Genomic DNA, 17053 nt, shown 5'->3' on the forward strand with positions numbered 1-17053 from the left:
AAAGTTCAAAAAGGCCAGGCTCCCACTGTCTGCTCTTACCTCTTTTTTACAGGGGAGCTGTCGAGAGCTTCCTCACTAGCAACTTCATAGCATGGTTCAGCAACTGCACAGCTGCTGAGAAGAAGAAACTACAGAGGGTGTTGAGAGTGGCTGAGAACATCTTGGGCACAAACCTCCCTTACATTCAGGAGCTTTTCTCTACAAGAATAAGAAAGAGAACAAACAAAATACTAGCTGATTCGACCCATCCATTCGACATCCACAAGTGATTCTCACAACTTGCGTCTGGAAGGAGGTACTGCAGCTTCCACTGTAGGACTACCAGATTCTGTAAGTTTGTATCCTACAGCTATGAGACTTATTAACTCAGACACCAACCATAATACCTGATACATTAAAGCCTCTTTTTTATTTAATCCTGCTGCTCAGAGCAATTACAGCCAGCATTGCTTTTATGTAATATGATGGCTATAGTGAGTCACGTCTAAGGTTAACAAGTGCAATACCATAACTAAAGAGACACTATTCACTAGTCTGTATTTATTCTCTATTTTAAGAGTGCAGGGGTTTGGTGGTAAGTATTTATTTATGATTTATCACTGGATAAGGGGTATTGAGTGTGTTTATGTATGCGAACTACCTCTTGCATGTCATACACGTTATTTTATTTCTTATGTTATTCTCTGCTATAGCTGTATCTATGTTATTTGCACTGCATTTCTCTCGTGAGCTGACATTTGTAATTTTATTTAGGCTGCACTTGTGTGGTCCTAAATGAAAATAAGGTTTCTCGGAATCTTTTAATCTTTTGAATCTTGAAAGTAAGGGCATGACAATCAGGTTCAAGGAAGTCATAGTGACACTTTATTTGGCCCTTATCAGACACATCATGTAACTGACCAGACATACACAACAGCTGGAACATCCACAAAGGTTCCTTACCAGGAGAATCCACAGTGTAAACATATTGTCCTTTATGGATTACCTGAAAGTCTGTTAAGTAGCTAATTTTATGTTTCAAACCACTAAAATGTCAGAGAATGTGCTCTTTGTCATTCTATAAGTACTACATGCATGCATGCACGCACACAGACACGCACACATGCACACACACACACACACACACACACACACACACACACACACACACACACACACACACACACACACACACACACATTTGCACACATGGTGATACCATGCAGAAAAAGTATAATTATCTAAGTTTTAATATAAAATGAATTGCATGGAACCAGCACTGTTGATTTCAGCACTGTGGGTGTGCTACTCTGATGAAGTTTACTTGTTTTTTTGGAGGCATTTGTAAAATTGTTTTCTTGCTACAGATGTAAAGTTTTTAGATACTCCACTGGCAGATGACTAACTAATCCTGCGCCAAGGTGTTAGTTTAAAATGTTCCCATTACTGGCTATAACATAAACATGCTCCTATTGCATAGCAGAAATAACCAAAATGGCTGCCACAGTTTAGACACTAAGAAATTTGAGAAAGGTATTTTATCTGTGTTCATTCTATATAAAGTCTGATAGCTTAATTATCTCTGATCTTACAAACTGTCTTATCAAAGTCTCAGCTTTTCATAAAATCTGCATTATCATTTCATCTCTGATAGGACCTTGTAAATTACTACAAGCTTCACTCTCTAAAAGAGGGGTTCAGGAGTTTAGATACAACACTGCAATATCCATTCAAAGAAGCAGAAAATGCGGCTCTAACAAAAAGCAACAGAATGAGTGGAGGTTGTAAGTACTATTCTTCTGTCCTAAGTTATTGTTCCAAACAGTTATAGAATGCATAACATATTGTCTCTGTGCAGATGAACACCTTTCATTCATAGAAAAAGAAAAATGTGTTTATTACTGTTAGAAGACACAGTGTGAAAAAGAACCAAGTATGATTTTTTTATAAACCTATGCATGCAAGAATAATTTGTACCTTCAGCAAACTTTAGTTCATAGGTGTGTAGTAGGCTAATGACCACTAGGGCCTTTTTAAGCCAAGTAATACATCACACATCTCTGACAATTTCTATTATCCTTGATAAAAGTAAGTAGGGGCTTGGGAATGAAACATTTGCAGGTAAGGGCTGGGGAGATGAACCATTTGCAGGATGCCTGTGATTATTAGAAACATAGGTACCAAACCAGGGATGAATGTCCTGTTCCCCATCCAGTTGTTCAAGTTACACTTGAAGTGGGTTGGGGAGGAACTCTGCTTTACATGGATGGGGAGCCTGTTCCACAGAAGGGGTAGTCTCTGGGATACATACATGTCTGTCCAGCAGGTCCTATTTATATTACAGCCAAGGTTTAAGTTTGTAGAATGGATAATTATGGTGCTGTTTGTTTTGTAGATATGCAGGAGGTCCATTAGAGTGGGGTCTGACAATGCCTTGCATGCCAGGTATAGATGTCTCTTCAGCAGCCTGTAAAAAAAAGAATACAGAGATAGGGTTCTTAGGCTGTCTACATAGGACATGTTACTTACCCTCTTTATTTGTTTTATGATACTATAAACATAACTATTCTGTGATCCTAATGATTCCTAAGATCAAAATCCAGTCAAAAATAAGTTGTGATTTCAACATTCATTACTAAGCCATATTACTCCGTAGTAAAAGAAAGGTGATCAGAATGTTAATAACTTTGCTTGTTTTGCATGAGAACTGTAACACTTACTCTGTCATGCAGAAATTCAAAACATGAGTAGAAATGTGTGTGTTTTTTTCTCTTAGAATTTGCATAGAAGTAAAATGTGTGATATGTGGGTGAAGACTGGGATAATAATAATTGTAGGCAGTCCAAATTCAGAAACCTGATTAAATTATGTAGTGAGTGGGGAGAAATGGCAGTCTCGAAAAGTGATAGTCCCACAGGACATTATATAATTAGTGTTATCTGAGAATGATGCAACTCTTTGCTGTAAGCATCTTCCCATTCTCTGTTCAAAGTGCTAAATTTGAAGCTTCACTTGCAAGCCTGAGCCCGAATGTCAGGCAATGAATAACATTCACTAATACACCTTCCCTCTCACATTAGTGTGTTTTTAGCCTTTTTTTCATGGTTCCCACATATTGCTAGGTTTTTAAGCAAGCACAGTCAGCGCCCTACTTAACACGTGTTGAATAATTTATTCATCGTAAAGTAGTTTGTACCTGCTTAAAGAAAGCAATCCTGTTATTGTGTTTAACAGAAATTATTTTAGCACAGTTGTGAAAAGATATTGCAAACAGATGTTTACAATGCTCATGTCAGCTTACCTCATAATTGTTCTGTTAATTCTATCATTTTCATAATGCAATATTTACGTTGCATGTATCAACACTAAAGCATAGAAGTCAGATATTTGAAAACCATGAATGTAGCAGTAGTGTGAAAAACAGATGTTACATTGGATACGTCCATTTATTTAAACAGAAGCTAAAAATTCTACAAGGAATTTCAAACTGCCAGGATAAACACGTATCGATTTACCTTTGTCCATTATGGAAAAGCCATAAAGAACATATGACTAATGTAGTAAAACTGTAAATGAGCATGAATTATAATTCATTTATGTACAAATGCATAGTGACACTGAAAAGAGTACAGACCAAGGTTATTAAATAAAAAAACATGGCATTTAGAACATTTTCAAATGATCCTTTTTTGTTCCCTGTCCTTCCTTTGACCATCAGGCTATGTCCCAAGCTGGCCCATTTGTTCTTCTTCACTCCTGGTCAGGGGTATGATGAAGACGTTAGAGAAAGCACTTGTTACCCTGTAAGAGTCTAGCAGATTCTTAATATTCTGAGCACTTGTACTCTCTGGTATGTGCTATGTTACAAACACAGTAAAGTATCTGGCAATGCTTATGTGCTGCAGATGTGTGCTCCTGTATAACATCAGTGGCTGTAGTGCTTGTACGATTCAGTCAGACATATACCCCTGAGTCTCTTTGATCTGGATTGGGGCACTAGGCTTTTCCCAGTTGTCACCTTGGACTGTGACTTTATCAGTGCCCCCCACTTAGAACTGGGGTGTCGATCTTGTCTTTTCACTCCTTTCTTTTCTCAACTGGTGCCTGTAGCACTAAAGTGGCAAATCATTCCTAGGTCACCTGGGGCTTATCCCATATGACATAGGGGACAGAGTGCTGTGTAAGCCCCAGCCCTTTATTTATTTATTTTTATTTATTTATTTTATTTATTTTACATTTGTTAACCGGGATAGTCCGACTGGACACAGGTCCATTTTCAGTGGAGGCCCGGGGAGAAAAGCTCTACATGTGGATAGTTACATAAGAGTTAAACAATAGCAGTTTTATACAGTCACATATAGATACCAGTACAGAATTATAGGATTATATGCATATTTGGAATACATACATACTTAAACTTAACATTGTAGTTTTCTTGTTCTAACATTTATCCCCTATGCCATAGAGTTAGTACATTTGTATTTATAAAATTGTGAAGAAGAATAAACAAACTTTATAAAATGGTTGCGGAACCTTACATTTAGATAAAAACGCATATACTTGCACTAAACTATTTTTGAATATATACAGTGAGAAGGTCAAACTTTCATAATGCATTACAGTATGTCATGGGCAAACAATTCTGTTATATCCCTGTTCGACCATATGACTAACTAATTTAATTTTATTTCATTTGTTTTCACATATGTGATCAATAAACTGTGCTATTGTGTTATTTCTGCCTCTCAGCCTTTTAACACATTCCCTGAATGTGGATTTTCTGACCTCTAAGTAATTTTATTTTCTCTTCTAGCCTTTTTAAAGCAAACTGTGATGTTTCAGTGATATTGATTCTTTTTTGAGCATTTTAATGAGATCACCTACCAGTGCAAACATTACTCAGTTTTGAAGTAACACACCATGGTACTTCGTTGTTAGTACTACTCTGTGCAAAATCAGTTGTTATGTACAGTAGATTCTGTTCCTACACTGCTGTTCAGTAAAATGCAGAAGTAACATCCCCTTGAGCTTGTTAAAAAACACAAGAATATCTGCAAAATGGTTCCACACCAAATGCACTACACTAATACTTAGAAGGATGTTTAATGATATACTGATGCTTTAAAATGGTTTAAGGGGCTTAAGCTTATGGACCCATTTCCTGCCACCAGCATGCAGTACTTAAGCAAACATAGTTCCATGATACCAAAACAGCCTTTTGAAGATGTGATATTAAATTATGACAGATTTATTAGGAGCATCTTTAATATTCTTAAAGCAAAAATGCCATTAGATCATTACTGACTGAAATCTTTTCCTTTTCAGTACAAAGCAGCCCCACTGCTTGACTGGACTGTATGAATGTAACTACTAGGGGTAACCATTAAGGCAAAAGTGATAGATTCACCACTAGGTCGGGCAGTGTTATGTAATTCGTATCTCACAACACTCAGCAGGTAACCTTGGTTACTAACTGTAGTCACCACAGTTTAGTATCACATCATCAGTTGTTGTTGTTTGTCTTTCGGCTTTTTCCCGGTAAGGGGTCGCCACAGCGGAACTCCGGTCTGCTAATGATTGGCAGTAGATTTTTTACGAAATGCCAAGGTGCCAGCTCGACGCCCAACCTTCAACGAAGGTACGCCCATTTACGCAAGCATGTCTTTCGAATGCTACCCAACCGCGGGGAGGACATGAAGACTCCACACAGAAGGCACTCTCAAGCCAAGCCGTGAATCGAACGGGAGAACCTCTTGCTGTGAGGTAACAACGCTTCCACCGTACCACTGTGGCATTACAGTATTGTCATTATTCTAAAAGTGTCAAGCCCTGTACACCCCTCAGAAATGGAGCAATTTCACTGCACCTGTGGACAGGGCCAGCCTTAGCAATTGTAGCACCCAATTTGGACCATTTTGTTGTGGCCTCTGAGATGAACCCCAACCTACTGCCCCAGCCCTCTCTCCAGTTTCAGGCTTCCTTAACGTAAGACTATTGTAGATTAGGTATTGGGAACATGTGCTGCAAATGGTACTGTGTATTTAAGAAAGGCGTTTTTTATCATAAGACATGTTAAACCAGAAGTAAATTACAGGATTCATGGATTACCCTCAGATCAAACACCTCCTGTAGTTCCCCACTGTTTCTGCTTAACTCACTTAGGCACACTATAAAGGGACCTCTTTAATGGGCCACTGAGACTGCTTGTCTACATGGCGCTTCATCCCCAAACTCCTGTAGTGCAGCCCAGGCCTTCTGAACCTGGGTATAAGATAACTGCACACTCCCCCTGTCTATACTCAGCACTGCTTCTTTTTTATTGTTTTCACTCTTTTCTGTCTCCCTCCTTTCCATTCTTCCCCTCATTTGACTGATGTCTTACTCCCCTTTTCACCCCATCTCAAGCAGTCCTACACACTTGCTCTTTGTATGTTATTTTCGCAATAGACACTATACTTTATGATATTTTGACAGTGTATATGTGATCTTCTTATAAATTTTACTGATCACATTTTTATATGTCATTTTATCTTAATGTTATGCCTGCCTGCTTTTACAATACCACTGTTGCAGTGATGGTTATTAATGTTTATTTTTTTAGTTTCTTTGTTTGTATTTCCAGAGTGCTGAGACTGAAAATTATCTAAGTGGATCAGTTCTCTACCATGGTTAACAAACTTTAAATTAACAAATAACAAAAACAAATCTTTGTAAGTTAAGTACTCCACACATTCCAGCTTTTTTGTGAGGTGCTGCTGACACCAGCAAATATTCCATGCTACTAAGAAAAAGCAGGCCCATAAAAGCTGAAAAAATCATGTGACTAATCACAGTCCAAAGCTCATGCCTTCCATGCCTGTTTCCATGGATGTCAGGAATTACTGGACAGTTGAGTCAGTGGGCCTGAACTTAATGAGAGGGAATACCAGAGGGACAAACAAAGAGCATGAACAATGTCTAAACTCCATTGTATATTTTCATTCTTTATTACCCTTTTCTTCTTTTGGGGGCTTCCAGGTTTTCTCTTGTACTTGCTCTGAAAGATTGGAATTCCTTACCAAGTTAATTCTCATACCTTGTTGCAGTCAATGTGTTTCCAAAAAACTACATGAAACTGCTTAACTTCCCCAGAATGTTCAACAGTAATAATAATATAGTAATAATCTGAGGCCTGTTCTTAGAAGTGAAAGTGCTCACACACCACCCCACTTATAACCTTTTCTGAAAGTTTATTTGTATTTATTTATTTGTTAAACCGGGTAAATGCATGCAGTTATTCCCATGTCAGAAGGGCAACAACAGGGATTACATGGAGCGATAATTTAGAGTAGTCACTAAGTATCAAGTTTTATCAGGTGGGAAGATGTTACTATCAGAAATTTAGAAATTGTTAATCTCTGCTATATATGCTCAGTTGTATTCTCAACATGTATGATGTTATGTTTTCTTATATGTTACCTTTTTGTCTCATTTGAACTGTATTGGTATTTGGAACTTTTCTCCCCTCCACTGAAAATGGACCTGTGTCCAGTCAGACTTTCCCGGTAAACAAATGTAAAATAAAAAAAAAAAATAAAATAAAATAAATAAAAAGAAATCAGAATGACTTAAGGAAACCCATATGGATGTAGGGGTAACATGCAAGACCTACACAATTTGTTCAGCTTTTTATAATAAACTTTCTTCAAAACTCCACCCCAACCAGGTCCATCCATTTTCTAGCTTTAAGTTTCTGCTTGACCCCTATTTTGTATGGGTCTATATGAGTTCAACGAAATGTAATTCCAGTAAACACCTATTCATCAACCCCTAATCACTGAACCTCGCGGCATCGATTCACTGAATTTACTAAGGGCAACAAAATAGTTGCCCGAAGCACAATGGACCAACTTGTAGTTGACTTGAACCCACCCAAGTGGTGGGGCTTCACCCTCCACACCCCCTAACTATATATAACAATGCCGAGATTGCATTACAATGGAGAAAAGGGCAAAGTTCTGTACTTGTCCGTTGTACTTCGGCCAAGTATTTTGTAGCCCTTAGTAAATTCAGCAAATTGATGAAGCGATTTTTGCTGATTATGGGTCGATGAATAGGTGTTCACCAGAATAACATTTCATTGACCTAATATAGACCCTTTTGTATGTGTCTCTGAAGCAGTGATACCCCTGGAGTACATTTATGGTAAGACTGTTTCTGTTATTATTTTCCCACTTTTCAGCCAAGTGAATCATTTTTTTTTATCCATTATCCCTCGCTCTACTAAATACTCACATACCTCATATTTCACTTCTTTGAGATTATTTTCCTCCTATCTGTAAAGGCAGCAAGCATTTTTCCGAAATATTGTTTATTTAACATTGTGTCACAAGTCTTAGTGATCAGATGTCAGTTCACATTATATAGTGTTTGTTTTAATACTGTCTGAAACAGATCATTCCACAAGTTATTTTTTGTAACTGTATTAATTAGCACCCAGTGATAAACCCTGTATCAGCAGAGAAGCAAAAGAAAATAGTACCACTGTATCAGTCTTAAAATTAAGCCTGGTCTTATTATCTTCTGAGACAGTTACTTGAGTGGTACACAAAACCAGGTGGGTAGTCCAGCTAGTTTTGGATTGAAAACCCTGTTGAGCATTTAGCAACAGCCACTGACCACTAGGGGAACGTGAGATGCAAACACCGTCAGCCACACAAGACGTGCATACTGAAATAGTCACTAGTACAATTTGTGACAGGAAGTGTCCACTCCACTAACAAGACTTGTAACTGCTGTAGGAGCAAGATTACTATAGAAAAACACATTGAGTGCATTGCATTAAGGGACATGTAGTCCACTACACTAACAAAACTTGCAACTACTATAGGCACAAGATTTCTAGTATGAAAATGCATTGAGTGCAATGCATGAAGGGGAAATATAGTCTACTCTACTATCAAGACTTGCAACTATGACAGGAGCAAGATTACTAGTAGGAAAATGCCTTGCACTTTGCTGTAGTCTCCCCCAAGCAAATTGCTGGAAACATAAGGCATAATTGCCCAGTCATAGCCTAGTGTGGGGCCCCCTGAGGGAGCGGGTGGGGATTCCTGAAGGAGCAGGACCCTGTTGGGCCAAATAGGTCCAGCTGGCCTAAGGTCATTTCTGCCTGTGGGTCTACAACAGGGTCCTATAAATCCACTGATATACTTAGGTGAGCTGAGTAAAGGGAGGTGAGTGAAAGTAGTTAATAAAGCAGATGGGGCAAGAGGGTAGATTCCCTTTTGTTACAGACGGTTGTTACTAGGCCTAGTTTACGATATGGGATGGAGCAGCAGATTAAACTGAATGCAGTTTAAGAAATTAGACACAGCAAACTGTAGTAAAATCAGCATTGTTAGCTTGGGATACAGGGTGGCCAAAATGAGTTGGACCTAATGGGCCAGCATGAAAAGCTGACAGAATCTTTCAGAAATTGTAACTCTAATCCCTTTTCGTTGGATAACAGTTTGTTTTTTTCAGAACTGGCAGCAGCTATCAGACCTAATATAAGTAAAGGTTTGCTGTTAAGTAAAGCAGAAATGAATATACTGATGTGGGGGCTATGTTTCCCTCACTCCTGGTAATGATATGTACTGATTATGCATTAATAATCATCTTCAGGGTTGCTTTTGCAATTTATTTTGTCCAACTTAGCATAGTTTCTGTTCCTGACAGTACAGATGCAGCACTCATCTCTTTCTAAGTGCAATTTGCATGCGTATCAATGACAAGATATTCGCTGCCTGAGTCTTTTCAGATCTGTGTAAAGCTTTTTGTGCAGTTTGTCATAATATACTTTTAACTAGCTTGGGGGGTGAGGGGTGACATAATGGTTAAGGTCTTCACCTCCCAGAAACCATGTACAGTGTTTAACTTTGCCCTCTGGTTATTGGCTAGGTGTGTAATAGTTTGCAGGTTGAAAGCCTCATATTTATTTATGAGATCCAGTACTTTAAACAGTTTCAGAAACTACCTGACTGGAAGAGCTCAGTCCATAAAATGGAATGGCAGTAATGTGGCTGTGTATTCATATAAACTAAATGTTACTGCACCACTTTAAATGTGGATAAATTTCTAGCCCCCTTCTTTGAAACACAGGAAGTGAAAAAAAAACAGCCAGATTGCATTGTGTCAATTTTGTCTTTGTCAGTGTTATGCATTTATGTATCCTGCTGAACAGCTCAATCACTACTTTACATTTTTTAGCAATTGTTTTTCAGGGAATGATAACTGGATTGTCAGGTGCAAACTGCACTTAAATTACCATTCCATAAGAAAGAGCTTAGAAAATACTATGTTGAAGTTAAATGAACGAATGCTGTACTTGCCAATAGTAGGATTTTCTCCTGCTTTGCATAGATGTATGTAGTTTTGTGTGTGTGTGTGCGCACGTGTGTGTGTGTGTGTGTGTGTGTGTGTGTGTGTGTGTGTGTGTGTGTGTGTGTGTGTGTGTGTGTGTGTGTGTGTGTGTGTGTGTGTGTGTGTGTGTGTGTGTGTGTGTGTGTGTGTGTGTGTCTGTATGGTATTACTGAAATGTCAGGATTGGCTAGAGTGAGTCCTGATACACGTAGATTGAATGGCCGAAAATTACTTGCATATGCTAAGTCTAAGATGGCCATTTCTCAGGATAATCCCTTTTCTCCAAGGTATGGTGATCTTGGAGTTGGTGTATATAAGAGTGATGGTTGAAAAGAAGTTTAAAGGAGCAGAGTGAACCATGCCATAATGTATGTAAAGACCATTGTTTTTATCTGCTTTTGGACCAAGGAGGTGTTCGATCACAGTGGTTACCATTAAGCATTGATGGCCAGAATAGTGGGCACTAGACTGCAGTGGTTTCTACCACCCCATAGGTTATACACAGTGCCTTATTTTTTGAGAATTGGCTTTCCTTTACTATGGGCATCCTCTTCCTCTGTTTGTACTTTTTGTACTTCTTGCAATGAGGGGTTTCCACTAGAATATGCCTAATTCTACAGGTGCGCTCTTTGCTGTTCAGTTTATACATGCCCTGAAGTGGATTTATAATTCTACCAAGTGTGTGAATCCTGTAACGGATTAGCTAATTCCTGCTTCCCGCTTACTTCCCAGCCTCTTATATACATCCCCTATCCTAACAAACCTCCAGTCCACTCTGCTATAAAAATCAGAACCATGTTACAATAATGTGACAAAATTTGCTTCAAAACCTCCAAATCAGAGCCGTCATTCTAACACTCAACTACAACAGCTAAATCGCTGCAACAGACTTTGCTATGCACATTTACAAACAGCATAGAGGTGACTATATCTCCCTTATAAATGTCCAGCCTTAGGGAACCACCTCAAATGTTATAGTCCACCTAGGCAAGTAAAATCTCAAAAAAATAACTCCTAACAGAATGATAACTCATGGCTATGCATTTTACTTCTTCTATACCTCCAAACTCTGGAATAACTTACCTTCTCTAGTAAAACAGCAGCACAGAAATCATATTTTTCTAAATATTTCTGCAATCAAGTAACACAGACTTAACTGCCTAGTTTCATATGAAAGCTGTCAGATATATGAACAAAATGTTGTAGATGGTATATGAGTAGCCTGAGTAGTTACTGAGATATTGTAAGTTATTTACAACATATTACACAATTAATATTTACTGTGGTTATTATGACTTATGAAATCCAGTTTAAACCCTAGAATCTAATGATCACTGTCATTGTAGTGATTCGTCTGTGCTGAACAGTCTGTCATTCAAACGTCTTTAGTAATCCTTATGGTGCCACAGATATGAACATCTGATTGAAACGTGAGGCTGAAACTTGATTTTTGTCAAAACGCTCACAATACAATCATTCATAGTGAAAAGTACAAACCTCCAGAGCTCCACTGGAGTGAATGAGCTGAGTTCAGGTAGCCCCCGTATCCTATCTCCTTGATAAGAATATTTATTTATTTATTTTACGTTTGTTTATTTGTGCCTGCACTACTCAACCCCATAGGTAGAGCTCAACCTGCCAACCAATCAGTCCATTAACTGAACCATCTGCTCTAAATCTACAATCTCGACTACTAAAACCCTCTCTGTATTCCCATTTTCCATGTAGTAAATCTAACATTGGCATGTACACTCCACAAGATTGCAAATCAGTAAGTAAATCACTTGCAAGTGCTGTAGAATACTTATTTGTATACTTGTCGTGTCAGAAGTGAAAAGCTTGCTGTATATTTAAGTGACATTACTGACTGTAAAGAAAGTAATTGTGTATAGTATTTGATAGAAGTGAAGTTATATATCATGTGGCATGTACACACGGTTTAATGACTCATGAATGTCCTTTTCAAAACTATGCAAATTCTATTTTCACTAAGTCAAGCAACTGTTATTACTTCTGTAAGTAGGTGTTTGGATCTCATAATTTTCTCTATAAATGTGTCTATAATTTATCTAGTTTGCTATCTTTATTAACTGTTAATACTGAGAAGGTTTGTTTTGATGTTGTCATATCTCTAAATCTGTATGCAACTTATGGAGCTTTTTTTTCCCTCCAGACATGTGTTGAGAAACATTGAGTAACCCTGCCAGATTTTCCCGGTCAACAAATGCAGACAAATAAATTAATAAATTAGGCATATTCAGGGTTAGTTCCTCAGCTTTCTGCCAGCTTAATACTGGGCTGTGATTCATCTCCCCTTCAACCCTGAATGGGGTTAAGTAGTAATTGGAAAATAAATAAATGAATGAATATTTTTTCTACTCATATTCATAACAATGTTTTATAGGAAAACTGTTTTGAAAACATATAGCAAAATGCTGTTATGAAATTAAAATTTATAATCCAATGCAAAATTGGATTTGGTTTTGCAGTTTCTTGGCATTCATTCAGTATGTTAATCCTAAAATTTCCTTATATCTGTTATCTCAAAAATGATTCAGCAGTTCATTTTAGCTTAGTATTGTAATATTTTATTGCATTTTAACAACATCACATATGTTTTGTAAGCCTTGTTATTTGACTCCTTGTCTATATAGCAATGTATCTCATTGTATGGTGGAGGGTCAATAGGCAAAAACATATCAGGTCACTGTTGAATGCACAAATTTGACTTTGTCCAGTGTTGCCTGCCAAAGAAACAAGTGTTTTGACTCCAAATTGCCAATTGAAGCTGATCAAAATATATTTATTTTTGCAAAAATATTGATAGGACTTAGAGCTGGGTAAAAACTGTTGGATTTGGAGTCTGTGGGTAAAGCCTTCCTTGTGATAGTACCACTTTTATTATTTATGTATGTATGTATTTATTTATTTATCATTGACTATCTTAGTCAGTGGCATATATTTTGTTTATTAATTTCCTCTGACTTATGTTTCACTAACTAATAATAGGTTCATAGGTAGGTACTAGGCTATCGGCCCTAGGGCCTACACAAGACCAACCAAAAAGGTACACTGGCTTTTGTCACCCAAGAAAATTATTTTCATGTGCCACTGTCAAGCAGAGCCACAGAAGTGATCCACGGGGTGAATTTCCTATTTTCCATCCAATCATCAAGATTTTTCTTGAAGAGTACTAATGAGGAGCTTTGTTTGATATAGATAAGTAGTTTATTCCAGAGTATGGGAAGTCTCTGGGACAGGAATCTATCCCTCCGGCACGTTCTCTTTATTGTGGTGACAAGGCTTAGGTCCCTAGAGCATGTAGCTCGGAGGGATTGGGACTTCTTTAAGTGGAGCATGTCCAACAGCTCTGGGTTTGACATAGCTTTGTATGTTAGGCAAAGATCACCTCTGAGTAAGCGATATGCGATGGAGTAAAGCTGTAGTTTTTTGAGACAGTCTGCGTAGGGCACCTGTTTGAGGCTGGTAATCCTCTTTGTGAGGTATTTCTGCAACCTTTCCAACTGTTGTAGATGTCTTGTGAGGTACATACCAAAAGGGGCATTGTACTCTATAATGGGTCTAATGAGTGATGAGTAGAGGGGAACAATGACCTCTTTTTTTCTGGATGAGAAACCTTTTGTGATGAGGTGTGCCACATAGAAGGATTTCCTGACTACTGTGGCAATGCGATTATCAAAGGAGAGACTACTGTCTACCTGTGTCCCAAGGTCTCTTATCACACTTTCGGTGTTAAGTATACTTCCGCCTATGTTGTAGTTCATGGGTACAGAGTTTTTACCAAAGGGGATGACAATGCACTTTTTGACATTGAGTGTGAGACCATGGCTTTGACACCAGGCATTTGTATCAGCAAGGCCCTTTTGTAGGATGTCCACATTGTTAGGTGTTTTGATTATGGCTTCTAGTTTTGTAGTCATCTGCGAATTTCGTTAGCCAAAGACCTTCTGTGTTAGCCTGTACTTCAGAGAAGTAGGTGCCAAACAAGAGAGGACCCAGGACTGAACCCTGTGGTACTCCACCTGTCACTGGTCTGAAGTTGGATTTGGAGTCTGCTACTTTCACAGTGTGGGTTCTGTCAGTGAGCCAGTTGGCAACCCATCTTGTGACATAGGTATTTATACCTAGTCTAGTGAGTTTATCTATAAGTCAGAGTGGGGGATGGTGTTGAAAGCCTTGGCAAGATCTAGATAGGCTGTGTGAACCACCTTACCCTCGTCTACGGCTTTGGTGACTGCTTCAAAGAAGTCTATCAGGTTTAGGAGACATGATCTGCCTTTTACAAACCTGAACTGGGTGGCGTCCAGAGTTTTGGAGATTACCAATGTCTTTGTTTATAAGTTCCATGATGATACGTTCCATGGCCTTGGAGACCAGGCTCGTCAGGCTAATGGGGCAGTAGTTCCCTGGGTCCATGGTGGCTCCCCCCTTGTGGAGTGAGATAACCATCTCTGTGTGCCATTCAGCGGGCAGAAAGCCTGAGGTGAGGCTATGATTGAACATGGTACTTAGGTGGGGTGCCAGTTCATTCTGTAGTTCATGTAGAACGCAGCCTGAGATGTTGTCTGGTCCCATGGATGCTGTGGTTTTGGCTTTGGAGAGTGTGGTTTTTACTTGTGCAGCCATGATTACAGGAACTTTGCATTCTTCCGGTATAGACATGGGCTCTTTAGGGGGTGAGAGGGGTGTAAAGTTAGCACTGAACCTGTCTGCCAGGATGTTGGCAATATCAGTTGGGTCTGTATATTTAGTGCCATTGTGCTGTAACTCAGAGCAGATCTGAGTGTTGCCATTGAGATTCTTGACATAGCTATAGAATGCTTTGTGGTTGTCTTTAGAACAGTGATGATTTTGTTTTCTTCACTAGATTTGGAGGATTTTATCAGGGATTGCAGCTTCTTACTGAGGCTGACCAGGGAGCTCCTCCACTCATGAGATTTTACTCTCTTTTGCAACAGTTTCTTCCTTCTGTTGTACAGTTTGTTTATGGCAGGAATCACCAGATTGTCTTCCTTTTTTTGGAGGATAGCATCTTGGTTCTGTTTGGGATAGCATGATCCATGCACTCGTGTAAGTGCTTATAAAGTGCAATTGTGTAGAATTCAGTAGTTGTAACTGTATTGTCCATCTGCATGGGTGTCATGAAGTTCACCACTTCTGTCTTAAGAAGCATGAAGTTGGCTTTGGGAAAATGTTTTACTGTGGTTTCCTTAATGGGGGTGGGGGCAGGATGTGGCTATCTAGGGTAATTAGCTTATGGTCGGATCGGTATAAATGTGAATAGAATAATATGAATTCCTTATCTTAGTCTGATTTTAAAAGTGTTTTTTTTTAGAACTTCAACTTTCAGATTCTTCTGAACCATGGTTAATAAAACGGCCATTCTTGTCATTAATTTTTATAGAAAACATATAATTCTCAGATCTTTTAATAATATTGTTTTTCTGTAGTGTGCTGTGAAAGTTTCTTGTGGGATATGGCAATTTCAGTATCCATGGTAGATAGTTTAGGTGTACAGATTTGATTGTGTATATACTTTGAAGCACATAATGCATTTGTGCTTCATAAATGTATGCAAGTACATAGCTACATTATTCCTGTCACTTACAGTAATTATATTGATCATAAATATTTTATTGAATCCTACAATGGGATATATTGTACCTTACTGTTTGAATTATATTACTCTGTTTAATATAATTGTTGTATTCAGTTATTTCAGTCTGTGGACCTCCACATGGCTAAAAATGACCTCAGGTGCAGGTAAATAATAAATGAGTAAGTAATAAATAATAAAGCTATATTTCATTGTGCATGTGTTCCGTTGACACATCTGTACATTAACAGATATAAATTGTCTTACTTTTTCTAAAATCTTATTTTAACAGTGCTTTTATAATACATTTCAAGAACCAGGCAAGGATGATGGGAAATTTGTGGCTGCTGCTGGCTCAACCACCTTGGGAGCAGGGCATGGCACTGGCTTACCAAGAGGAGGTGTGGATGACCATCATGGAGCACTGACCTGCCGAGCACATCCAACCTCTATGCAAGCACAGGTTCTGTGGATGTCATTGTTCTGGGGCAGATGTCCAGCAGCAGCAGGAAAGTTGCTGGGGGGGGGGGGCTCCATGTATGAGGACAGGCTTCCATATTGGACCAGTAATCTGGCTTATTCCCTACAACCTTACTTTCATCAGAGGTGGAATGAATAGGTTAACTACATACTTTCGGCAGGAATGAATGGATGGGTTGTAGGACTTCCGCCTAGCGCAGAGATGCATGGCTGTCACCCATGATGACAAGTGAGCCAGTTGAGTAAATGTTGTAAATTCATCAGACTGATCCTGTAGGGGAGCGAAAAAAAATGTATTATAGTTTCACTTAATTCATGCCAGGGTATACAGTTATGACTGAAAAGTGTCCTACCATCAGCCATTTTGCCATATAAACAAATATACATAAATAATTTAGTCTCCTAAAATGCCACAGTTGTCATTAACTATGGTACCATGTCTATTATGTTCATATTTAATTTCATGCATTTTGAACCTTAATTTATACATTCTAAAACCAGATGTAGAAGTGTATTTTCAGTTCTCTAATGTATAATTCAGCACTACTCTGTATTAAATAAATACAACATTTTATCCATGAAAAGATTTTTGGT

The 17053-nt window shown here is 38.4% G+C and overlaps 1 protein-coding gene across 3 annotated transcripts in view; it reads left to right on the forward strand.

Moving 5' to 3' along the window:
- Positions 1 to 17053, forward strand: part of VAV3 (vav guanine nucleotide exchange factor 3) — a 2320370-nt gene that overhangs the window by 2212896 nt on the left and 90421 nt on the right. For 2 of the 3 annotated variants that reach the window (XM_044086042.1, XM_044086043.1), the window contains exon 25: positions 1634 to 1763. In XM_044086042.1, coding sequence (XP_043941977.1) covers positions 1634 to 1763 — 130 coding nt within the window. The remainder of the gene's footprint in view (positions 1 to 1633; positions 1764 to 17053) is intronic. The other variant, XM_044086044.1, reaches the window with a different exon arrangement.

The sequence above is a fragment of the Protopterus annectens genome, chromosome 10.part0 (genome assembly GCF_019279795.1).
Source record: "Protopterus annectens isolate FY-2018-M chromosome 10.part0, PAN1.0, whole genome shotgun sequence".
Classification (NCBI taxonomy): Eukaryota; Metazoa; Chordata; order Ceratodontiformes; family Protopteridae; genus Protopterus; species Protopterus annectens.